Source organism: Aotus nancymaae, unplaced genomic scaffold, assembly GCF_030222135.1.
Source record: "Aotus nancymaae isolate 86718 unplaced genomic scaffold, 86718_ANA_hifiasm-v0.15.2.pri h1tg000075l, whole genome shotgun sequence".
In the NCBI taxonomy this organism is placed as follows: domain Eukaryota; kingdom Metazoa; phylum Chordata; class Mammalia; order Primates; family Aotidae; genus Aotus; species Aotus nancymaae.
In genome coordinates this window covers 2,434,017-2,460,946 of record NW_026988490.1, presented here as the reverse complement: position 1 = coordinate 2,460,946, position 26,930 = coordinate 2,434,017, and the positions used below count along the sequence as shown (strand labels likewise).

At 47.6% G+C, this 26,930-nt stretch overlaps 1 protein-coding gene across 1 annotated transcript in view; it reads right to left on the bottom strand.

The window, feature by feature from the left end:
* The window catches only part of GABRG3 (gamma-aminobutyric acid type A receptor subunit gamma3), a 549,201-nt gene that overhangs the window by 475,396 nt on the left and 46,875 nt on the right, over positions 1 to 26,930 (bottom strand). The window contains exon 3 of the mRNA XM_064367750.1: positions 15,220 to 15,287. Coding sequence (XP_064223820.1) covers positions 15,220 to 15,287 — 68 coding nt within the window. The remainder of the gene's footprint in view (positions 1 to 15,219; positions 15,288 to 26,930) is intronic.

Sequence of the window (26,930 nt, the reverse complement as noted above, 5' to 3'; positions counted from 1 at the left end):
TGTATTATCAGGGAGGAAGGGAGAGATGAGAGCGTCAAAAAACAAAAGGTGAGTGATTGCAAATCACTGGCAAAATTAATTGCTGGTAGGAAGTGTGAAAACAGTTTCTTCTGTATTATAAAATCAGATTTTCCGTCTGTATCACAGACTCACAGAATCATGGGACATTCGCCTTGAATGAGATCAGAGAGGCCACCCCTGCGCGTCTTTCCCCTCCCCAGCCAACCCCCAGCACCCTCGGTGTCCTCTGGACACACCCCATGACTTGGGAGCAGCCGGTGCCCTGTGGGAGCCATCTGATTTGCCCGCCCTGTCCCCTGGCTGAATTTCAAGGGCTCTTCAAGGCACAAGGAGGTTGCAGGTAGGGTGGCTTCTGTGGGGGGGAGCCTGGCAGCCCAGCACCTATCAGGGCCACCCAGAACACAGTAGGTGGAAATGCACCCTCTGAACCCCAACCTGGCCGGGACGCTCGCCTTGTCCTGACAGGCTCAGCCCTTCTCTGCCATCCTGTGCTGCGAGGCACCCCCAAATGCCCGGTGTGGGCTGACAGGCCAATGGAGACTTGGCAAAGGTGAGGAAAGGGGAACTGAGAATTAAGTTGGGTGGAGGGAGCAGAAAAGGGAAGAAAAGTGTCCCAGAAAGGAAGACATTCCTGGGAAGAAGAAAGAAGAGGCGAATCCTCCTCAGTGAGTGGCTGCGTACGTCTAGGGCAGCTCCGCTGTTAGGTTCCAGGGACACGGAGGGTGGACGGTCAGTGCGTCCTCAGCCACGGACGAGGGGCGCCTCCTTCACACCGACAGGGTCTGGGATTCACTTTAACACAGGCCTCAGGAACACGGTCCTGCCTCAAAACAGACTAGGGAAAGCCGACAAAAGAAAGTTCTCTGCTTTCCTGACAGCTGCACGCACTGTCACGAAACAGTGGGTCCTACTTGGAGCTGAGCTGGAAAATGGATTCGGGGGTTGAAGAATCAAACTTGAGGCTGTGAAATGCTCCTTGTGATGTCCTCATAACACTTCATGTTTGTGGAGCCGGCGGCCACCAGGTTCGGCTTCCTCCTGATGCAGGGATTCCTTATACACAATTGCTGGAGGGCACACAGCTAGGAAATGGCAGGGTCACCAGGCCCACCGCCCTCCTGTGCCTTCCTGCCCTGCTCAGCGGAGGATGCCCAGTGTTCCCGTAGTGGGCAGCCCCATGGCCTAGCCTGGTCTAGCTCCACATCCTGTCCTCCGTGTGGCAAAGAGCTTCTGCTTGGCCAGTCCTTAGTCGGGCCCTGATCCTTCTTCTACGTCCATTAGCAAAATCCCCAGCCAAGTCAGTCTGGCAGGAATTCCCCACCCCTGATACCGAACCACGCTGACCGGCCTTCAGCAGAAACCGCTGGAGTCTGGTTCAGCCAGAACTGCCCCCAGACCCAACATCTCCTCTGAGTAACTTTCCACCCACTGACTCTCTGCCCCTTGGCCGTCAATGCCCACTCGTCTCTGCCGTGTTTGTAACGAAGCCCAGCCAGCTTTTCACTGGAGTCTCTTCTTCCCTTTGCAATCGTCCTGAATAAAATGTGGCGTCACCAACTTGACTTCTGCAGGCTCTGCTTTTCTTTGTTAAGGCACCACCTTGCTCACGGTGCACATATCCTGAGGCTCCACCCGCGAAGGGAGCGCGGTGCACCCTTCCCTCTCTAGGGAGGTAAGTTTTTTCCTGACGGCTCTTTGCTGATGTTCCCATGGCCGAGCTCCGGCTCTTCTGCTGTCACTCTGACATCCCCAAATCCCCGCCGTGCCTGCTCCCTACCCTCTGTCCTTCTGGAGTGGGGCTCCCTGCACCCCTGAGAGGCCACGCTGCATGGCTCCCACATGCCCCAGACCCTGAGAGACTGGTTGATCCTGGAGAATGTGAGGAGGTCACTTACAAAGTGGGCAAGGTATCGACAACGTCTGTGCCACTTTCCTGGCTTTTCAGGCTGCTCTGCCAACCCTAACAGAGGGCGGGGAAGCTGGCAGTGTCCAGGACTGGTCAGTGCCAAGGAAGAGCATGGTGAGCAGCACCAGGGCCCATGGATGGCGGGCACACCTGCCACTGGGCAGGAGAGATGAGAAACTCATCAAACTCCCAGCCTCAGAATTTGTTGCCTCATAAGAATGCCTGGGCTGGGGGTTAAGAAGACCTTGGTACATAATGCCATGACTGAGAGACCCTGCGGGCATGAAGGAAGGTTGTCCCTCACATTCACGTCCTCTGCACCACGTGAGAACACAAAGAAAGTGCCACAGAAGCAGAGAGTGGCCCTCACCATACGCTGCACCTGCCGGAGCCTTGATCTTGGACTTCTGGGTCTTAGAATTGTGTGCAGTAAAGGTCTGCAGTATGTAAATTACCCAGTCTAAGGTATTTGTTACAGCAGCCAACTAGACTGAGACAGGGCTGCTCTGGGGCTGGTTACGTAGCATGGACCAGGACCCCGATGGAACAGCTCTCCACCTTGCTAAGCAGCTTCACACAGAGGGATGCTGCAGGCTCTTCCCCGGCATCCCCAGCCATGGTTGGGAACCTGCGTGTTGGGGACGGAGTGAGGGCGGGGGTGAAATGCAGCCTCCCAGGCAAGCGGCAAGTCAGTGGCATGCAGAAAGCAGAACCTTCATAGAGCAGGAACAAACACGGTCACTTTCAATTCCAGCTCCCTTTTTAGCCTCATGCATTTCAAGGAAATCACTTCTCTTCTAACTACAGGCAGCCAGAAAGAGCAGACAGTAAAACACAGGTAAGACAGCACAGGCACAGAGGGAGGGGGGTGGGGGGAGTCTCTTGAGTAACTGCCAAACTTCGCCTGCATACAGTGGGTCCCAGTAAAACAGTGAAACAGGGCCTTCATAAGCACATTCCTTTCCCCTCAGGTGCACTAAGACAGAGAAGCTAAAAGCAGACTCAGGGGATACGCCTGCAGCTGCAGAAGGATGTATGGGAACAGACACACAATTCTCCCTCCCAGCTAAGCACAGCAAAGAGACACAGAAGCAGTCCAAGCCTCTGATAAACTCTCCACCCTGAATCCTTAAAAAGTCTTAGTCTATAGGAGAGTGTGCCTCTGATCTAACTCAGCCAGAAACTCCTCTCAGGTTTATTTAAAACAAACCCATGCCTGTTGACTGTTGAGCCACCCTTCGTGTTTCTCTCCTCTTTCTTTATCTCTTCTGCACAGACAGGACCTGTGAAATGTAGGCTAGGCCTGTGTTCATGCCAGGCTGCAATACTGCAGCACCTCTGCCCAAGGGCTCACACAACAGACGTGTATTCTCTCTGGGTTCTGGATGGTGAAGGCTGAGATCAAGGTGTCAGCAAGGGCTGGTGCTCTCTGGGGGCTGTGAGGGAGAAGCTGCTCCAGGGAGCTGGCATTTGCTCGTGTCTTTGGTGTTCCTTGTGCCTGTGAGCATGGTGTTCTCCCTGTGAGCATGTGAGTCATCTCCAAATCTCCTCTCTTCATAAGGACATCAGACACACTGCAAAACTCTAGAATGACCTTAAAGAATCACATCTGCAATGACCCTGCCACATTCTAAGGAATCGGAGGATGGGATTTCAACCTATACATTTTGTGGGGGACATAATTCAACCTATAAAAGGCTCTGTCCACAAGATTCCTAGTTGTATTCTGCTGTCTCCAAGGAACTTAGGTCAGGGAAGGCTGGCCTTTCAACCCCTCACACAGTCAGGGTACTGACTGATTGATTGATTGATTTAGAGACAGAGTCTTGCTGTGTCTCTCAGGCTGTAGTACAGTGATGCATTCTCGGCTCACTGCAACCTCTGCCTCCCAGGTTCAAGCAATGCTCCTGCCTCAGCCTCCTGAGTAGCTGAGATTACAGGTGTGTGCTACCATGCCTGGCTAATTTTTGTATTTTTAGTAGAGACGGGGTTTCACCATGTTAGTCAGGCTGGTCTCAAACTCCTGACTTTGTGATCTGCCGGCCTCGGCCTCCCGAAGTGCTGGGATTACAGGCGTGAGCCACCACGCCCAGCCCAGCATTATTTTAAAAGTGACACACATCACAGAATTTCCCTGTTCAGCACCTTGCATAGGCTTCTTCCTGAGCCCAGAACAAAATTCAGGCCCCTTACAATGGTCTGCAGGGCTCCCCTATGATCCGGCGCCTAGGAGCTCCCATATCTAAGCTCTATCCCGTCTCCTGCCCGGCCCAAATCCCATACAAGGAAACCTTCCTGGGGTGGCCACACCCAGGTGTGTAATTTCTTTATGGAACTGCCCACAATTTGAAATAACAGTGTGCATGTTTGCTTACTCGATGTCTCACCTCAAAGGAACTGAAGCCTCATGAACACTGCAGCTTGATTCATTCCCTTCACTGCTGTTCCCATTACCTGGCTCAGCATCTCACACGTAGCAGGCGCTCATATTTATTGGATTAGCAAATGCTGTCAGGATGTGAGTAACCCTTGACTTCTCCCACTCCTCAGTGCCTACGTGCATTCAGTCATGTCTTAGAGGTTATATTTCTCCAGTCCACACCCTCTCCTGCAGCCCACTGCCAATCTTCAGACTCAGAACTCAGCACTTCTCATCCCAGAATTTCACAATTCCCCTCGCGTCTCCGTAACTCAGCCTCACCAGCCCCCACTGCCATCCTCCACAGTGGTGCCGGAGGAGCTGCTGTGAAAGGTGCATGTGACCACCCCCGTGGGGCCCGTAACGGTGCCTCATCCTGTCCTTCCCCAATGCCGCTGCCTGCGCACGCCCCAGCCGTGGCAAGCTCCACGGGGCTCCCTGCCGCTTGGCAAGTGGGACCCGTGCAGGGGCTGGCAGCAAACCTGTCAAGGTGAAACAGGAGAGTTTCTTCAAATGCGCTAACAGGGGTCCAATCCAAGAGCTCCACCTTGCTGCAAAAGGCATTTTATGGAAGATAAAGACGGTGCTCTTGTCAGAGGTCCATATGTAGCTCACATTGTGAAGAATGAGGAAAATCAATTGTGAAACATCCAATTGAAGCGGAAAAGTTGCAGATGACAGGAAAACAAGCTATTCACACGTTTGAAGGAGTTAGCACATGAGATCGCTGCTAACAAAGATCCAACGTCTTATTATTATTTCCGACATCTCAGTGTTCCTAAATCGCTGAAAAGTTCCCATTCACTCCCGCAAAGGGCAACGCCCCATCCCACCAGGCAGCATCTCAAACGACGTTTTGTATAAAATGGTGAGAATTTCTAAGACACCGGAGGACAAAGAAAAGAGGACATAGAGTGTGAGTTTAAAATCCAGCGGTTTTATGCGTCAGATGTGCCTTTCAGCAGAGCCCACCTGGGTTCCCTTCTTCCCGGGGTGGAGACGGGTGCCTGACGGTCCTTTCATTTTCGAGAGGGACGGCCTGTGGACTCTCACAGGAGCCTCCTAAGCTGCGCTGCTCTATTACCCGGGAGCTTGGGTGCTGACAGCCGTGGCCTCACAGGTTTAATGTCAGGATTACATCCTTGCAACAGCAGAAGCCCTGGACACAGTGTTAGCTAAGACTACTGGAGCAAGAGAAGTCTTTGAACTAAGGAAAGTGTGACCTGAAGACAGTACTGTGTGGGCACGTAGAGCAGGTGCGTGTTCACACAGAAAAACAGGCTAACGGACATGCATACGAGAGGCAGAGGGAGGCAAGGATGTTTATCCATTCATTCACTGGACAACATCCAGACTGGAGGCTTGGGGTACGTGAGCGGCCAAAAGGATATGTGGGCCGTGGTCCAGGGCTCATGGGCACACCAAGACTCAGTGGATCTCAGGCTTGGAACCCTTTTTTTTTTTTTTTTTTTTGAGACCGAGTTTCGCTCTTGTTACTCAGGCTGGAGTGCAATGGCGCTATCTCGGCTCACCGCAACCTCCACCTCCTGGGTTCAGGCAATTCTCCTGCCTCAGCCTCCTGAGTAGCTGGGATTACAGGCACGCACCACCATGCCTAGCTAATTTTTTGTATTTTTAGTAGAGACGGGGTTTCACCATGTTGACCAGGATGGTCTCGATCTCTTGACCTCGTGATCCACCCGCCTCGTCCTCCCAAAGTGCTGGGATTACAGGTGTGAGCCACCGTGCCCGGCGGAACCCTTTAAATATCATCTTCTTTCTCATTCTTGGAGAATTTTTTAAATTTGCATAGATCATTCCCACATACCTTGTATAGCTCCTCCAGGTATTTCTCTATTGTTTCACTTACTAACATGTCTTTCTTAAATATTACTGTTCCCATTGTTACTAGTGTGGGAAGAGTTATTCTTCCAGTGATGAACCAAATCTTGAACACACACACTTATCACTTCTTTTTTTAAATAAAATAAATAAATAACATACTGACCACATGGCCATGGGCAGAGTTCTTAATCTGGCTCTAGATAAAATGAGAGCATTAAGAGAACTGGCCCTGAGTCACATGCACGGCCTGAATTCTTCAGTGATGGGAACTGGCCCTGAGTCCCATGCACGGCCTGAATTCCCCAGTGATGAGAACTGGCCCTGAGTCCCACACACGGCCTCAATTCTCCAGTGATGGGAACTGGCCCTGAGTCCCACGCACGGCCTGAATTCCCCAGTGATGGGAACTGGCCCTGAGTCCCTCGCACGGCCTGAATTCCCCAGTGATGGGAACTGGCCCTGAGTCCCTCGCACGGCCTGAATTCCCCAGTGATGGGAACTGGCCCTGAGTCCCACACACGGCCTCAATTCTCCAGTGATGGGAACTGGCCCTGAGTCCCACGCACGGCCTGAATTCCCCAGTGATGGGAACTGGCCCTGAGTCCCACGCACGGCCTCAATTCTCCAGTGATGGGAACTGGCCCTGAGTCCCACGTACGGCCTCAATTCTCCAGTGATGGGAACTGGCCCTGAGTCCCACGCACGGCCTCAATTCTCCAGTGATGAGAACTGGCCCTGAGTCCCACGCACGGCCTCAATTCTCCAGTGATGGACTACTCCCTAACTGTGCAGGACAAGGACGACATCAGAGCCACAAAACCAGAGGAGATGTATGCTTTCCGGGAACAGAAAACATCAAGTTAAGGCATCAACACAGGCAGATACATTTTCATACAAGAGAAGTTATGTATGTTTTTCATATGGAGAAGTCACCGTGAGTTAGCTATCTCTCAGATTTTAAGGTGGATACAATGATTTGGAGATCCTGTTAAAATGCAGATTCTGATTCAAGGAGATCTGGGGTTCAACATGAGTAACTTGCCAATGATGCCAATTTTCCTATAAAATAATGAGGCTTTGAAGAATATTAATTATGTAGGTATTTCCTCTCGGGTCCAAAGGCCACAGGTGTGAATAGCAGAGAGGTACAACACTGAGGGGAGAATTCACGGATGACATAAAACTCAAAGTTTCACGAAATTTATAGGATGTAATGTAATAGCAAGCATATCAACAACAATCCTTTTTCAACATTTACTGTATACCGTATTAATGCATAAAACCACAAAAAAATCTATAACAAGATTTTTTTTCATTTTTCAAGCAGAAAATAAAATATTTTTGATTTAGTAAAATAATATTAAAACTACAGGCCGGGTGCGGTGGCTCACACCTGTAATCCCATCACTTTGGGAGGCCGAGGCGGGTGGATCACGAGGTCAAGAGATCGAGACCATCCTGGTCAACATGGTGAAACCCCGTCTCTACTAAAAATACAAAAAATTAGCTGGGCATGGTGGCGCGTGCCTGTAATCCCAGCTACTCAGGAGGCTGAGGCAGGAGAATTGCCTGAACCCAGGAGGCAGAGGTTGCGGTGAGCCGAGATCGCGCCATTGCACTCCAGCCTGGGTAACAAGAGCGAAACTCCGTCTCAAAAAAAAAAAAAAAAAAATTAAAACTACATATAAGACCATCCTCTTAAACAACTGATAAGGGCCACATGCTTTTCTCATCTAAAGCTAATATTGCTAAAATAAAGACATAATTAATATCCTTCAAAGCCTCATTATTTTATAGGAAAAACCTGAAAACACCGGACCCTAAAAATCCTTTTATTTGCTAACCCGAAGGCAGTTCAGGAGGTTACCAAAGCAACAACGGAAATCTCCCTGTAAGACCGTATCCGCTTTGACTCTGCTCCAACCTGCTTCCTTGCTGACTACTGAGAATCAATCCTTATTCCACCTAAACTTACATTTTCAAACCAATGACGCATGGCTAGGACGGGATAGCTTGCAGTAGACTGGCAGTCTCACTAAGAGCAAACGAGAAAGCTAGACAAATTCTAAAAATTCATTTGAAGAAGCCAAAAACAGGGGCAGCAGGCTCACCATGATAAATATTTCCTGCAAGCCACCTCCCCACAGAACTTGTCTCCTGCTGATGGGGCACATAAGGTGGGAACCTGGGCAGACAGAATAAAGGACCCAGAAGATCTTGAGGAAAAAAAGAAAAAAACTGGCCAATGAGTCAAAAAAGAAGGGGCCAAGATTTCAGGGAATATGAATGTCAGAGAAGTAAGCCAACCAATTCTGGTTATCCCCTCGACACATTTACTGACTAGGTTGTTTAGTGTAAGTGGTTTAAAAACAACTGTAAGAAAAAAATAGCAAAAAGAAGACTGTATTTTCAGTCATTTTTTGGCATTGACACATCCCAGGCCCTCAGTTGGGACCTCTGGGGAACTACGCAGAAAGGCACGGAAACCAGAGCCCAGTGGAGCCTCAACGAGACTGCGGGCCAGCCCCGTGCCAGTTCGGACCTCCAGAGAGGCGAGGAAAAACCACCCGATCCCTCTACAAAGCTTCGTACACAGTCGAAATCGCCAGGTGATACGGTTTGGATGTTACATCCCCTCCAAATCTCATGTTAAAATGTGGTCCCCTTGTTGGAGGTGGGGCCTGGTGGGAGGTGTTTGGGTCACAGGCATGGATCCCTCATGAATGGCTTAGTGCTGTCCTCATGGTAATGAGTGAGTTCTCACTGTTAGTTCACAGGAGATCTGGTTGTTTAAAAGAGCCTGGCACCTCCTCCCTCTTTCTCTTGCTCCCTCTCACCACAGACATGCTGGCTCCCCCTTCACCTCTGCCATGATTGGAAGCTTCCTGAGGCTCTCACCAGAAGCAGAGGCTCGTGCCATGCTTGGACAGCCAGCAGAAGTGTGAACCAAATCAATCTCTTTTCTTTAGAAATTATCCAGCCTCAGGTATTCCTTTCCATCAACACAACAGACTAATACACCAGGCCTACCAAGAAATAGAAAGAAGCAAGAAAACACACATTAAAAATGGAACCACAGATGACAGCAGGGACTTCACGATTAATGTGTCCAAGAAAACAGACTGGAAGATGAAGTCTCACCAGAAAACTGACATATGTTAAAAACAAATTAAAATTTTAGAAATGAAAATATAGTAACTGAAATCAAGAACTCAATAGACAGCTTTAAAGATCACAGGACAGAGACGAGGAGTGACTTCTTATGCTGAAAGATGGCGTGCAGAGGAAGAAAAAGAAACACCACAAGCATAAGAACAAGTGGGCCCTGGGAGAAACATGTAACCTTCACATGACCAGAGTCCTAGAATGGTGCCAAAACAATATTTTAAGAAATAATGGCCACCCTTATTCAAACACCGATGAAGGGTATCAAACTACATAGCAAAAGCTGCTATGAACCTTATGCAGGAGAAATGCAAAGAAAACCAAAACAAGGTATTTGGGGGCACCGTGGTGCTCCAGCTGTCACTTATTTTAAACTTTCCTGAGCTTAGACGCCTCCAAAAGAGTTCCACAAAGCAACAGATCATCCTCCATTAACAACCAAATGGAATTTACCTTCCACAGGCCTTAATTAGGACTGAGTGGCCTGATTTCACTTCTTTTTTTTTTTTTTTGAGACGGAGTTTCACTCTTGTTACCCAGGCTGGAGTGCAATGGCGCGATCTCGGCTCACCGCAACCTCCGCCTCCTGGGTTCAGGCAATTCTCCTGCCTCAGCCTCCTGAGTAGCTGGGATTACAGGCACGCACCACCATGCCGAGCTAATTTTTTTGTATTTTTAGTAGAGACGGAGTTTCACCATGTTGACCAGGATGGTCTCGATCTCTTGACCTCGTGATCCACCCGCCTTGGCCTCCCCAAAGTGCTGGGATTACAGGCGTGAGCCACCGCGCCCGGCCCTGATTTCACTTCTTAAAGTTTCAGCCACAAGTGGAATGGAGCAGAGATAAGGCTGGGAGGCCTCATGTGTTCTCTTATTATTTCTCTGGCTGCCTGTCATCTTTTACGTTTGAAATGTGTAGATTATGTATCATATAATGGACCATATTCTAGTGATGCTGGACCTGTCCCGAAATCCACAGAGCCATCCCATTAATTTCTGGTAACATATAGTCACGTTACAGTCACATCGCACTGGCTCAGTACAAGCTTTAGATTTCCTCGGGTGAATTAGTATCAGTACTTTTTTTAAGGAAGGGGAAAAAGGCCATCTTACAAGGCTGCCTGCTGTATAATTTGAAGCATATGACACTTTGGAAAAAGCAAAACTATGGAAACAGGAAAAAGATCAGTGGTTGCCAGCATTTAGGGAGAGTGAAGGATAAGCAGGTGGAGCACAGCAGAGGATTTCAGGGCAGTGGCACTACTCTGTAAGATACCACAGTGGTAGATACATGGCATCAGGCATTTGTCCAAATCCATAAAATAAACACCACCAGGAGTGAATCCTAATGTAAACCACAGGCTTGGGATAATGATGGATTAAGGTACATTCATTCATTGTAACAAATACAACACACTAATGCAAGGTATTAATAATAACGTGTTGCATGTGTGTGTGTGTGTTGAGGAAAATGTACAGGGGAACTCTGTACTTTCTGTTCAATTTTCATGTAAACCTAAAAATGTTCAAAAATAAAATGTATTAAAATTTAATTCTTAAAAAAAAAACAGAAAAGCAATCCTAACACTAGACTCTCACTGAGCCCCTATGTCTTGAGTTCCATATTAAAGCTGGGGTCCTACAGCCATGTACAGCTGCTGTGTGTCCACACTGACTGGGAAATGAAGCCTGGGCTTTGCTGCCAAGCAGGTCACACTCAGAACCTCGCTCTAAGCTCTCCTCCACGAGCTTCTGCTTACTGGACACAAACAAGCAGAAAGGTCAATATCTTCTCCATTATGGTCCTGTGAAGATTAAAGAATTTGGGGTCGATAGCACAGAGTAAGTGTCAGAACATTGATTTTCTTCTTTGCTTTCCTAAAAGGCTGCTTGAAGTGGATATTCTCAAAAATAAACTCACAAGCTCCTTTGCATGCAGCTTTCCTGGCATGGAAACAAACCATGAACATGTTCTATGACGAAAGGTACACGTCCAGGTGTGCTTCAGTGACAAAGGCAGAGGATGCTATGAAAGCTTCATGTGGACCAACACCCCCCCGCCCCCCCGTCCCATTTCTAATCTCGATAACTAGAAAGAGCATAAACCGCTCCGGGATAAACAAGACAAAGGTAATCTATTAAACAATAGATTGAGATGCAATTCATTTCCACTCAGCAGAAGAAATATCTGAACCAGAATCTTCAGGATTAATAATATCACTAAAAAGCAGAAAGTGTGGGGAGGAGGGGGAGGAGGGGGAGGGGGAAGAGGGAGAAGAGGGGGAGGAGGGGGAGGGGAAAGAGGGGGAGGAGGGGGAGGGGGAGGAGATGATGATGATGATGATGATGATGAAACAGCGGTTGCTCCCGTTTCTTTGATTGTTAAGTGACTATTTGGACAAGAAGCCATAATTTTATCAGCCTTTACCTTTACGGTCAAACCCGCGATACGAATTTCTTTCCTCCAACCCCGGCTGCATCTCTGAATGGTGCTTTTCCCCATCGTGTATTCTTTAACTTGACTGTTTCAGTCTTTCTTATATTCTTGTTTGTTGTTAACTCAATCCCAATACCCACCTACACAGTCACTTCTCAACTTTTACAGTGCTGTTATTTTTCCTAAGATCCGTGTTTCACTTTTAAGCCCTTTACTTCTTTTACAGCTGTGTTGTTTGGTTTCACAGACATCGCGGGTCTGTGTGATGCGTTCAGCAATGTGAGATGCCGTCATCTTTCTGGCGTCCCAGCAGAGAGTTCCCAGGACAAAGGTAAGGAACGCTCATTCTTCCAGAAGTGGCCCGGAGGCCCTTGCCTTCTGAGAGCTCTGAAACTTCCCTCAGGCCAGCCAGACCCTGCCAGCTCCGGGCTGCTCAGCAGGGAACCTACCTCCACTCTGGCACTCAGCTCATCCCCAGACTCGCCCTCCCAAAGCAGGCCTTGGTTCATCCGTGTCTGGCCTTCACGCAGCACAGTGCCTCACATTTGTTGGATGGCAAATGTGTGTGAACAAACAGAGACACAGGGCAACTCACCCAAGGAGAACATGGGAATTAAATATGTGTGTGTGTGCGTGTGCATGCATGTGTCCGTGTGCACGTGTGTGTGTCTGGGTGTCTGTGTGTGTGCATGCATGTGTCCATGAGCGCACATGTGTGTGTCTGCATGTGCATGCATGTGTCCATGTGCATGTATGTGTCCGTGTGTGTGTGTGCATGCATGTGTCCCTGCACACTCATGCGTGTGCATCTGTGTGTGTGCATGCATGTGTCCATGAGCCTGTGTGCATGTGTCTGTGTGTGTGCATGTGTCCGTGTGCATGTGTGCATGTATGTGTCTATGTGCATGTGCATGCATGTGTCCGTGTGCACATGTGTGGGTGTCTGGGTGTCTGTGTGCATGTGCATGCATGTGTCCATGCGCGTGTATGTGTGTCTGTCTGTGTGTGCATGCGTCTGTTTGCATGCATGTGTCTGTGTGCATGTGTGCGTGTGTCTATGTGTGTATGCATGCATGTGTCTGTGTGCATGTGCATGCATGTGTATCTGTCTGTGTGTGTGTGTGCGTGTTTGATTGTGCACGTGCATAGTTTAAACAAATCCTTGCCTGCCCTCTATGCTTTGCGGAGCTGAGGTAGGCTAGTAGTGCATTGTGTCTTCCTCAGGAAATCAGAGTCTAGAATGGCCTAGAAATGACATCCCCGCTGAGCGCTGACTGTAACCTCGGTGCCGTTTGCAGAAGAGAGCTCTTGCTAGCATTCAGCTTCCCCAGGGTTGCAGTGTCAGCCCCTTCCTATTCACACAGCAGCAAGCAGCCACATTTGCTCTCCACCCCTTCAGTAGGGAACAGAGCCATGCTAGAAAGAAAACCAACTGGACAAAATGAAGTTTCAAAATATTCAGGGCAAGTTTTAAAAATGAGAGAGTTAATAGAGGGAAGCTCTCTGCTCCACTTCCTGCCACAGCTCAGCCTCGGGAACCTGCTGTGTCAGCCTCGGATGAGCAGGAGGCAGGTGCACACATGCTCTTCTCCGGGGCCCAGGGCTTACGATGCCCCAGGCCATTCTAAGGTCATTCCTCACCTCACAGGGAAGGATCAGAGTTCATGATTTCAAGTCCCTAATGTGACTTCTGTGTCATCATGTAGTTTTTGTTTTCTTAAGGGAGAGAAACGTCTGACTAGCAATCTTACTGGATTTGAACTAATCTCATGAAATATGACCTGCTTGGATCTCAGACGGGAAAAGGTTTGCATGTTTTCCTAAAGCAAGGATCTGTTTTGGAAGAAATGAAGGATGAGGTCCGACTCTCACCTGCAGTTTCAGGGCCTGGGGCACAGCTGCCCCCGTCCAGGCATGCCTTCACACATCCCTCCCTCGCCCCAGCTCTGTCCTCCTGTCTTACCAAGGACCTTTCATCTTTACCTCACCCAGCAAACTCCTGCGTATCTGTCAAGTTTCTCCTGCGTATCTGTCAAGTTTCAGATGAAGAGGACCTCACTGCAGAAGTCCCTTCCACTCCTGCAGCTGGACCCCGTCACCCTGAAGGAGACCACCACTCACTCGGCCTCCTCCTTCGCAGCCTGTACTTTACACATGAAAATTTCTGTCCATTCCAATAACACAGCTTAACACTAGGCACAAAGTAAATTCTAAAGTTAAACGCCTGCATGAAAATCCCTCTACATGCAATGCAATCAACTATTCCTGAAATAATTCTGTAACCATGTATCCAGGAAGGCACTTCTCTGAGTGTTAGACATAAATACATGTTAGACATAAAGGTGCTGAAACAAATGCAAGAAAATAAAACTCCAGAACAGGAATACCTAAGAAAGGGTTACTCCTTGCAGTCAACTGAATAACGACGTATCAGGAAAAGGGAATATTACATTCACAACTTGATTTTAATCCACAGCCATCTGCAGCACATAGGTTGTGCGAAGTAATTGTCCTTTATTCATTCCACTTCTTTGCTCCAGTTTAGGGATGATATGGAGATTTTTTAAGTGAATCACCCATAAATATAACTTTACCCCTGCATGAAACCCTTATATCACCAGAGAAAAGACACTTTTAAAATCTGGCAATGAAAAGAAATGATTTTGCTACTAATTTTGGAGGGGTTATTTCCATCTACAGAACACTGCAACGAAAAGAAGACATTTAAGTCAGCATTCTGGCAATTCCCCTCCCTCAGCCTCACATGTCTCCCCAAATCCGGAGCAAATGTGCAGCAGGGAGCCCAGGCAGGACCCCACAGGCAGGAGGGAGTTCCTGGCCTCACTGGGGGCTGCAACTGCAGGGTCTGCTAGGGGATGCTAAGTACTCCTGGGAACCCCTGCTGGCAGGCGGCCCCGTGGCCTGCAGCCCACCACAGAAGGGGCTCACCCTGACAGATTCCAATACTCCAACACACACTTGCTCACAGCAGGCACTTTTGCCCAGGGAAGGGCTTCTTTCACATCCAATGGTTCTTGAGCTTACTTTGCTTATAAGCCTGTGGGAATATCCTACTCGGGAAAGCACAAATTTGATCCCATACTAAAAAGCGAAGGCAGTTTATTTACCCTCAACGTCCAAACTGAAGACAAACGTATCATGTGAGTGATCGCAAATCCTTTCCTAAGAAACACTATAAAAGGCAGGCCTCTTGGATGTCGAAAGAAGAAACTAAACGTGACAACGCTGCTACTATTTCTTCATTTTTTTTCTTTTTACCATTTTCAATATTCCAATAAATGCTACAGATTTGAGAAGTCTGTGAGTTTTAAACCTGCATGATAAATGTCAAACAGAAATCCACAATGAGAATGTAGCAAAAAAGGTGCAACAGCCATCAGATCAGAAAATAAAGAAGCCTCTTACCATGTTTATCGACGACACCGGACCGATGCTGTTGACGTAGATGTCGACGTCAATTACGGTCGGTTTTACTGTGGACAAAAATACACGTATGTTAATACTTAGTGCTGGAGAAAGACAGACGAGAGCATATTCAAGTCTAACACCTCGTGCACAGCATTGCAAGGACACGTTGGAAGCACACATGCACAGGTCTTTCTGTGGGACTCATAATCACCCCCTGCCTGCCTTTCTTTTCAAAATTCTCATAGGATGAGGGACTCTTACCTGTATCTATTCAGTTCTAGGAAAATAGAATATTGGTACGCTGCATGGTACCAGTCACGGGAGACTATGAAGAGACAACGTAACATGACTTAGGCTGATTTTACGGCCAAGACAGGAGGTAAAATGTGAGCTACTGCATGAGTAATTTAATGTCAAACTTTTGCTAATAAGCCCAACACAGCCGGGCGCAGTGGCTCACGCCTGTAATCCCAGCACTTTGGGAGGACGAGGTGAGTGGATCACGAGGTCAAGAGATCGAGACCATCCTGGTCAACATGGTGAAACCCCGTCTCTACTAAAAATACAAAAAATTAGCTGGGCATGGTGGCGCGTGCCTGTAATCTCAGCTACTCGGGAGGTTGAGGCAGGAGAATTGCCTGAACCCAGGAGGCGGAGGTTGCGGTGAGCTGAGATCGTGCCATTGCACTCCAGCCTGGGTAACAAGAGCGAAACTGTGTCTCAAAAAATAAAATAAAATAAAATAAAGCCCAACACAAGAGATGTGCAATGTCAGTGATGTTCTTGATTTATCTGTCCACCACACAGCTGTCTAGCTATCATTCCAAAGCAAAGTAACTCAGGGCCAAGTTCTGGTGAGTCTATACAGCAATAAAAAATGAGAAACATTGTTTATTGTTATCAACATGACTTAAAGATACATATACATACATACATCACAGAGTTTAAATCCAACTCAAAACACAATGGGATGCCAATAAGTCAAAGAATTACCGTTTCAACCATGAGGGCATAACATCTGTATAATCACAGGCTGATCTCTCTGACACTGTATGTCAGAGGCTACCCTGGCTCATTTGACTTTAAGAGAAACCAGTTTCTCTTTTGATGGCAGCAAAGGAACTGAGCAAGCCTGATAATGAGATGGCTGAGCCCGCGGACCTCTGAGTCAGGGGCTGATGTCCTCTGAAAGGAGGATATTCCCTTCACCCTGCCCTCAGTGACTAAGGACGGGGCAGAGCCAATTCCGGAATATTTCTGCCTGGGAGGAATATGAACAACTCCTGAACGTTTCCCCATGAAACAGACTGTTTCTATAGAAACAAGAGTGTAGTATGTGCAATTACCTCAGTGTGCTTCCTTCTACTGTGCTGAAGAACTGAACGCGCACAAATGGAATTCCACACGCTACTTTTGGAACAATGAATGGCACCTCTGAGTGTTCAGTCCCCTATAAAACTGCACATCTGCTGGCCCGTGCCCTGGGCAGTGATCCCCAGAGCTTCGCGTAATGAAACGATGATAACGAATTTGAGCCAACTCCTCAAACGTCCGTCAGCACAGCCAAGTCCTGTGAACTGCAAGAGCTGCTGGCATTCTGGAAAATGCCCCAACCCAATTCCCTGCACTATCAGTTTCATAAAAGGGGTATTCTTCATTTTAGACTAAGCTTTGCTAACTACTATGGAAACTAAGTAGCATCTTTCTTCAAATTATTGGATTCAACAAGTGTTCCATTTCTAAACACTGCAGAATCTTTGATTATGTCATACCGAAGGGTGTTAAGTCAGTCAGTTAAGGACCTACTTTTAGTGAGAGATTTTTCTGGTTGTTTCATGCAGCTTATTAGACTTTGAGCTTCCAGAGCTTTTTCTATCATTAAATTAAAAGAACCAGCAGACATAAAGCCTTAACAGCTTGCAGCAAGTGCAACAGTGCGACAAAGGGTCTAAGAGACAGAAGTTTGGAATAAGTGTGCACATACATACATTCTCGCAAAATGCCAAGGAAAATGAAGAGCTTTTAGTAGATGCTATTTTTTTTTTTGAAAGAGTCTTGCTCTGTCTCCATGCTGGAGTGCAATCGCAGCTTACTGCAACTTCCGCCTCCCAGGTTTAAGCAATTTTCCTACCTCAGCCTCCCAAGTAGCTGGGATTACAGGCTCCTGCCACCACGCCTGGCTAATTTTGTGTTTTTAGTAGAGACGCGGTTTCAGCATCTTAGCCAGGCTGGTATCGAACTCCTGACCTCAAGTGATCCACCCACCTCGGCCTCCCAAACTCCTGGGATTGCAGGCGTGAGCTAATGATAGATGCTCTTTTAAGCAGAGTCATGCGAACACAAATGAAGCATTAGAAAAGTGCCTCTGACGGGAGAAGCCAGGAAGGAGACTGGCCACCAGCAGCTGAGGGTTTGTAATTAGCTCTGACAAATGACCTTCCAGAAAGTTGCCAAGACCATTCAACAAGGAATGGACAGTCTTTTCAACAAACGGTGCCGGGAAAACTGGATATCCACAGGCAAAGGAATGAAGTCGGACCCTTACGTTATGCCATATATAAAAATGAACTCAAAATGAATTCGAGACCTAGATGTAAGGCCTGAAAATAAAAAACCACCAGAAGAAAACGGGGGGAAATCTTCTCGACATTGGATTTAAAAAACAATCTCTTGGATATAACATCAAAAGCTCAGGCAACAAAAGAAAAATAAATGAATTTGATAATAACAAAATTTAAAACTTCTGTGCATATAGGGCACAATAGAGTGAAAAGGCAGCCCAATGAGTGAGAGACAATATTTGCAAATCATGTCTCTGATAAACGGATAATATCTAGAATACATAAAGAACATCTACAGCTCAACAATAAACTAACCTGATGTAAATGGCCCAAAACCTTAGACATTTACCCAAGAAGATACATAGACAGACAACAAGCACATGGAAACAGTTATTAGGGAACTGCAAATCAAAACTACAAAATAATACCGTGCACCGATTCGGATGGCTATTACTAAAAACGAACAACAAGACCAGTGATGGGAAATAACAAGTCCCAGTTTGGATACCAAGAAATTAGAATCTTCGTGCACTGTCTGTGGGAAGAAAGATGACATACCCACCATGGGAAACACTGGAGTGCTTCCTCAAAAACTAAAAACACAATTACCATATGATCCGGAACTCCACTTCCTAGTATACACCCAAAGGAATTATAAGCAGGAATGAAACAGATTTTTGAACAGCTGTGCTAAAAGTATTATTCATTAGCCAAAAGGTAGAAACAAGTGCCCATCAATAGATGAACGGATTTAAAGATGTAGTACACATATACAAGGGCATATTATTGTGCCTTAAACAGGAAGGACATTGTGATACGTGCCACGACACGAATACAACCGGAGGATATTATGCTAAGTGAAATAAGATAGTCACAAGAGATCAAATAATATGATTGCACTTTTATGAGGCTCCTGCGGTCCTCAGACTCATAGAGACAGAAAGTGCAATGCTGGTTTCCAGGGACTAGGGAAGGGGAAATGGGAGCTGTTTGATGGGTGGAGTTTCAGGGACCAGGGAAGGGGAAATGGGAGCTGTTTGATGGGTGGAGTTTCAGGGACCAGGGAAGGGGAAATGGGAGCTGTATGATGGGTGGAGTTCCAGGGACTAGGGAAGGGGAAATGGGAGCTGTTTGATGGGTGGAGTTCCAGGGACCAGGGAAGGGGAAATGGCAGCTGTTTGATGGGTGGAGTTCCAGGGACCAGGGAAGGGGAAATGGCAGCTGTTTGATGGGTGGAGTTCCAGGGACCAGGGAAGGGGAAATGGCAGCTGTTTGATGGGTGGTGTTTCAGAGACTAGAGAGGGGGAAATGGCAGCTGTTTGATGGGTGGAGTTCCAGGGACCAGGGAAGGGGAAATGGCAGCTGTTTGATGGGTGGAGTTCCAGGGACTAGGGAAGGGGAAATGGGAGCTGTTTGATGGGTGGAGTTCCAGGGACCAGGGAAGGGGAAATGGGAGCTGTTTGATGGGTGGTGTTTCAGAGACTAGAGAGGGGGAAATGGCAGCTGTTTGATGGGTGGAGTTCCAGGGACTAGGGAAGGGGAAATGGGAGCTGCTGGATGGGTGGAGTTTCAGGGACCAGGGAAGGGGAAATGGCAGCTGTTTGATGGGTGCAGTTCCAGGGACTAGAGAGGGGGAAATGGGAGCTGTTTGATGGGTGGTGTTTCAGGGACCAGGGAAGGGGAAATGGGAGCTGTTTGATGGGTGGAGTTTCAGGGACTAGGGAAGGGGAAATGGGAGCTGTTTGATGGGTAGAGTTTCAGGGACCAGGGAAGGGGAAATGGCAGCTGTTTGATGGGTGGAGTTTCAGGGACCAGGGAAGGGGAAATGGGAGCTGTTTGATGGGTGGAGTTTCAGGGACCAGGGAAGGGGAAATGGCAGCTGTTTGATGGGTGGAGTTTCAGGGACTAGGGAAGGGGAAATGGGAGCTGCTGGATGGGTGGAGTTTCAGGGACCAGGGAAGGGGAAATGGCAGCTGTTTGATGGGTGGTGTTTCAGGGACCAGGGAAGGGGAAATGGGAGCTGTTTGATGGGTGGAGTTTCAGGGACTAGGGAAGGGGAAATGGGAGCTGCTGGATGGGTGAAGTTTCAGGGACCAGGGAAGGGGAAATGGCAGCTGTTTGATGGGTGGTGTTTCAGGGACCAGGGAAGGGGAAATGGGAGCTGTTTGATGGGTAGAGTTTCAGGGACTAGGGAAGGGGAAATGGGAGCTGTTTGATGGGTGGAGTTTCAGGGACCAGGGAAGGGGAAATGGCAGCTGTTTGATGGGTGGAGTTTCAGGGACTAGGGAAGGGGAAATGGGAGCTGCTGGATGGGTGGAGTTTCAGGGACCAGGGAAGGGGAAATGGCAGCTGTTTGATGGGTGGTGTTTCAGGGACCAGGGAAGGGGAAATGGGAGCTGTTTGATGGGTGGAGTTTCAGGGACTAGGGAAGGGGAAATGGGAGCTGTTTGATGGGTAGAGTTTCAGGGACCAGGGAAGGGGAAATGGCAGCTGTTTGATGGGTGGAGTTTCAGGGACCAGGGAAGGGGAAATGGGAGCTGTTTGATGGGTGGAGTTTCAGGGACTAGGGAAGGGGAAATGGGAGCTGCTGGATGGGTGGAGTTTCAGGGACCAGGGAAGGGGAAATGGCAGCTGTTTGATGGGTGCAGTTCCAGGGACTAGAGAGGGGGAAATGGGAGCTGTTTGATGGGTGGAGTTTCAGGGACCAGGGAAGGGGAAATGGCAGCTGTTTGATGGGTGAAGTTTCAGGGACCAGGGAAGGGGAAATGGGAGCTGCTGGATGGGTGAAGTTTCAGGGACTAGGGAAGGGGAAATGGCAGCTGTTTGATGGGTGGTGTTTCAGGGACCAGGGAAGGGGAAATGGGAGCTGTTTGATGGGTGGAGTTTCAGGGACCAGGGAAGGGGAAATGGGAGCTGCTGGATGGGTGAAGTTTCAGGGACTAGGGAAGGGGAAATGGCAGCTGTTTGATGGGTAGAGTTTCAGGGACCAGGGAAGGGGAAATGGGAGCTGTTTGATGGGTGAAGTTTCAGGGACTAGGGAAGGGGAAATGGCAGCTGTTTGATGGGTGGTGTTTCAGGGACCAGGGAAGGGGAAATGGGAGCTGTTTGATGGGTGAAGTTTCAGGGACTAGGGAAGGGGAAATGGCAGCTGTTTGATGGGTGGTGTTTCAGGGACTAGAGAAGGGGAAATGGGAGCTGTTTAATGGGTGGAGTTTCAGGGACCAGGGAAGGGGAAATGGGAGCTGTTTAATGGGTGGAGTTTCAGGGACCAGGGAAGGGGAAATGGGAGCTGTTTGATGGGTGGAGTTTCAGGGACCAGGGAAGGGGAAATGGCAGCTGTTTGATGGGTGCAGTTCCAGGGACTAGAGAGGGGGAAATGGGAGCTGTTTGATGGGTGGAGTTTCAGGTCTGCGAGATGAAGTTCTGGGGATGGATGGCAGCAGTGATTACACAACAGTGTCAACAGACCTACTGCCACTGAACTGTAATGACAGTTAAGAAGGCACATTTTGTGTTATGTGTATTTTACTACAATCTAATGAACCCTAAGCAGCCAAGAGAAGAATGGGCACACGGAGGTAGAAAAGCCAGAAATGGGGTGGTGGGGAGCAATTTTCTGAGTGAAGAAAGCAGATTGTGTTTTTTAAAAGTATAAAATACGGATGATGACACTGAGTCCCATACATTTAAAATGGATTCTTCCTTTTAATTCTGCCTCATCTGGTTGCTCTTATTTCCTAAGAATTCAGAATCAGTATGTCTGAGGAGAATCATAAGCTCGTCGGTTGTGCAACATAAGTGAACCTTGCAAAGATGCACTGGCTACACTTCTACAAGCATCAGCCCGTCCGCTGCGCTGATGGATTTAGGGGGCCCTAAGGGGAGCACACAGGTTGCCCTTTCTCTTTGCCTCTGTCGCAAAACCAAAGCGGACCTGTGCTCGTCTGAAGCACAGGACTCTCCATGGTCATCTTCATCCTGGAAGAAGTCAGTGAGGGGAGCTTGGTGGAGGACCGTTTGAACGATCATCATGAGCTGAGGAGACAGTCCCAATGGGAAGGAGGACCTGGCAGCAGCCTTGCCAGGGAAGGAACACAGGGCTGGGCCAGTCTGTCTGTGGACGGACCTAGAGGCACGTGCCAAAAACTAGGGGTGAGCAGATGCTTTGTCTTGCTTATCGCGGACGTTAAAGGAATCCTGTCATGGTCAAAAGGGAATAGGAAGTTCCCCAACATCAATTCCTTTGAGACGTGACATCTAAAATCACATTTAATATAGGACCAGATGCCTGCTAAACTCACCTCAGCCCCTCTCCTGATGGTCTTCATGCGATAATAAATGTCTCCTTTTGCTAACTTTGACGGTCCCCTATTTGGCCCCGGGCCCCCTGAAGTGGGCACAGATGTTATTTAATAGGTGGGTTAATAAGTAAGTTGTGTCCTTCTAAAATGGGGTTAATCCTGGGCATCATTCATAACAAGACCAGAAGAAGGCTGGTCTGAATCTAGACGTTCTCCTAGCCTTTTCAATGCGAAATGGCAAGTGGATTGAGCTGCCTTCTCAAAACCCCCTGAAGTTTCTCTCTAAAGCCAGACTTATGACAGCATGATTTACTTTAGAAAAATTGAGGAGAGGGGTAAAAAGAAGTTGTGCTTGGCTCAGCATGGGTTCATGGGACATGGGTTCTGCAGTCACCTCCCAGGGGAAGGTGGTGGGACAGAAAGCCATCCCAGCAGGAGTGAACCCACGGATTTACACGTGACCCCAGAGCATGTAAGCGGCAGGCACCAAGACCACAGGGCCAGTCGTCATAGTCACTTAGTTCTTTTTCAGTTGAGTCTTTTCATTAATGCCTCTTACAGAAGATAGTTCTCATGTGGATTTCAAAATTTATTTTTTACTTATTTATTTTGAGGCAGGGTCTCACTCTGCTGCCCACGCTGCAGTGCAGTGCCATGGCTCACTGCAGCCTTGACCTCTTGGGCTCAGGCAATCCTCCCATCTCAGCCTCCTAAGTAACTGGGACTCCAGGCACACACCAACATATACTAATTTTTTAAATTTTTTGTAGAAACAAGGTGTTGCTATGTTGCCCAGGCTGGTCTTAAACTTCCAGATTCAAGCAGTCTTACCACTTGGGCCTCCCAAAGTGCTGGGATTACAGGAATGATCGACGAGGCCCTCACATAAATTTCGAGTAAGTGTCTGGGGTCTTTTAGGGAAATTAACTTTACACACAGCAGTGGAGAAGAAAAGATGAATTTCCTTCCTCTGAATCCCTCGTTATGTGATCACTTCCTGTTTTTAAGCTGTGGGCATCTTTGAGCATCCTCAATGAGAACAGCTGCTCCTTGGAAGGCAGGTCTGGGTGATTCACCCTCACCCTTCCAACAGCAGCATCTGGCACCGGAGGTGACCCCTAGATGTTGCGTAACTGTGGTTTGTAAAAAATTGCAGTTGTAAAGTTGTTATAATAACTTAACTTTACATGCTAAATGCTCATGAGCTTGCCAATTGCAGCAGAAAAAATACAGTCTTTTCTTTTTCAATGATACATAACAGATGTATGTATTTTTGGAATAAACATGATAATATATTTATACAGTCTATAAAGATAAAATCAGTGTAATTAGAATATCCATTGCCTTAATATTTATCTTTTCTTTGTGCCAGGGACATCTGAATTATTCTTTTCAGTTATTTTGAAATAGACAATAGATTATTATAAACAATGGTCACCTTACTGATTAGCACTGTCTTCATCCTGAAGGAGAATAATTTTTAAGTGTCCCTTAGAACATGACGACGATTACAAGCTGACCCAAGTAGTCGAGCGGGCAAATAGCTGATAGAAGATCATCTGAGACAGAGATGTTCCCGAAAATAATCATCTGTTACAACAAAAATTACAACTTACCTCCACGGAGAGGAAAAAGTAGAGAGTGACATTGAGAAGCAAATGAAACCATGACTATTCATTCATAAACAAGCAAGAGACAGAAAACAGAAACGGAGATTCACGCAGACGAGCTACAGGACCGATAGGTGTTGCCAGGAACAAAACGGTGGATGGGGGCGAGGCCAAGGTGTTTGCAGCTGTCCACGCCAGGAAATTCCTCAAGAGCTGGCCCAGACCAGCAGTGGGCATGAGGCCGGAGACCCTAAGGAATCCTGAGCAGACGTGTCAAGTGAGGCGACACAGCGACAGAGGGTGCAGCCTGGCTGCAGAGGGGTTCAGCTGCTCCCCAGTTCAATAATCTCAAAAAGGTTCTTCACATCTCCGTGCCTCAGTGCCCCTATGTGGAAGATAGGCTGATAACAGAACCTAATTCAAGACTGGGGTAGAGGGCCGGGCTGGGCGCCCCGGTCAGTTTTCAGCTATGGTTGTTAATGTCCCTGGAATTAAATGAAGAATAGAATGCCAAAATACTGCATTTGCTGCCTTTCAAATAATGTTTCTGTTTAAAAGTCACTCTAGGCACTTAGGTTTCTATTTTTTCATGACAAGAGTAAACACGATTTAAGTATTTAAATATCAGCACATGAATTTTCAGAAGACGAATAAATAACATCAACTCTCATGCCCCCAAGGCAAAAAAGGCTCTTCCAATAACTGGCAACCTCCCTTCAATCTTTTCTGCCTTTGGGGACAAGGGTGGGGAATGGGGTCTCATCTGTCCCGTTCCTTTTCCTAAACTAAGGGTCCCACTGAACACAATGATGCGCTAGGTAGAGGATCCCCCACACCCATCACCAGCCCTCCTTCCAGTACTGCCTTCTCTCCCTCTGCATCCACAGACGCAGACGTCTCCTCTTTTGTCCACAGACAAAAGGGTGATAGGATTTATTAAATAGCACTGTGAAGAGCATTTTGTGTGTGTGTTTTTTTTTTTTTTTTTTAGACGGAGTTTCGCTCTTGTTACCCAGGCTGGAGTGCAATGGCGCGATCTCGGCTCACCGCAACCTCCGCCTCCTGGGTTCAGGCAATTCTCCTGCCTCAGCCTCCTGAGTAGCTGGGATTACAGGAACGCACCACCATGCCCAGCTAATTTTTTGTATTTTTAGTAGAGACGGGGTTTCGCCATGTTGACCAGGATGGTCTCGATCTCTTGACCTCGTGATCCACCCGCCTTGGCCTCCCAAAGTGCTGGGATAACAGGCGTGAGCCACCGCGCCCGGCCGCATTTTGCATTTAATCAGTATATGATAGCACTCTTGCTCCCATTTTACAGAGAGGAAGTTAAAATATGAGTGAGGAGTGACTTACCCGGGAAAGCAGAGAATCCAGGGTTCCACTCTCAACCTCCTGGACTTTTCTATTTCAGTAGTGAGGCTTAAAGGGACTCCAGGGAACAAACACTTCAATGGGATTAGTACTGTTTTTTATCATCATTATCATTATCATGACAAATAATCTTTCAAGGGTTTTTTAAACAGAAGTACTCTGTCTCTGATGATTATGTTAAACCTATCCATAGCATCTCAGTGAAGATGTGTTTTCAAATGCTTTTTTCCTAACTTGCTAAGTGGAGGAATTTGGGTAAAAAGTACATAGGATAAGCAAACCCGGTCAGTATTGCAGTTTTGCCAGCACTGAGTCCATGCAAAAACGTTCTCTGTGGGGGCCGGGCGTGGTGGCTCAAGCCTGTAATCCCAGCACTTTGGGAGGCCGAGGCGGGTGGATCACGAGGTCAAGAGATCGAGACCATCCTGGTCAACATGGTGAAACCCCGTCTCTACTAAAGATACAAAAAAATTAGCTGGGCATGGTGGCGCGTGCCTGTAATCCCAGCTACTCAGGAGGCTGAGGCAGGATAATTGCCTGAACCCAGGAGGCGGAGGTTGCGGTGAGCCGAGATCGTGCCATTGCACTCCAGCCTGGGTAACAAGAGCGAAACTCCGTCTCAAAAAAAAAAAAAAAAAAAAAAGTTCTCTGTGGTATCAGAGCCGTGAGGTGATAAAGTCACTGTCACAGATCAGTTAAGGTCCTATTTGGCCAATTTACTTGGTTCAGACCCTTGAACATAGGGTTTACAGCTAATCCCACTTCCATTAATCCCAGAACTATAGATGTTAACTCTAAAGCCCTCACTCCTTTCCCAAACACCCTTTAAACATGTGATCTCAGGGAGGTCAGCAGGAGTTGACAAAGATCAGAATAAGGTTATCGTCGTTTCACTGTGGGTCAGATATGGTAAGTAACATGGAAGGAGGCAAACTATGACATGCTACATTTTTGTACATCCATATAAAAATTGACTACTGAAGACCTTGAGAATTCCTATTCTCAAATGAATAAAAACACTGCTGTTAAGTTCTGAACCACAAATCCTTCAGAGCACTGATGGGTAGGTGCTTGAAAGCTCAGGTCTCAATTTCCACCTCGGAAAAGGGTTTGATGGTAAGAATATAAGAGAACTAGAAGGCACCTGTCAAGTCTAGTTGTGTTATAAGTTTCACCCTAAAGTAGCCATAGGGCCTTGAGAAAGTCACTTAAATTTGATGGGGCTCACTTTCTCCATCTATGAGCTGAAAATATGAAGTGAGTTCTTCTTCCAACCGCAAATTCTGTTCATTATAACAGGAAAGATCAGTTTTTAACAACTCCCTTCATAACAGCAGCTTCTCCCTTCCACCATCTGGCAGGGAATGCAGAATAGCACTGACCAGCAGAGCTCTCAGTTCAGAGCAGAAGGGCTAACCGCACTACACCTTTAAACAGTGAGAAGACTGATATGAAAAGCCTCAGTGCCTGACAAACCCCATTGTACCTGAGTGGCATGAACAAAGTGACATCAGCAAGATGGCAGAGTAGGAAGCCCCAGAACCTACTTTCCACATGAAGCCACTGACTTCACCACACGATACAGACCACCAGCCTCTGTGAGAAATCTAGAATGCAATTCAGCGGTCTCTGCAGCACCCCTGGCCAGTGCAAAGCCAGCCACATGGAAGTCCCTGCAGAAATATTCCTGGCCCACATGTGCCAGAGTGCCTCCCCCTAGTACCATAGGGCGTGTTCAGGAGAACATTCACAACTTCTCCCTGAGGAAAGAAAGAAAAGAGTAGAATATACTCAACATTCTGAGTTTTTGTGGGGCTGACCAAGGGAATGGTTTCTGTGTTCTGTGAATGTAAGTGCTTACA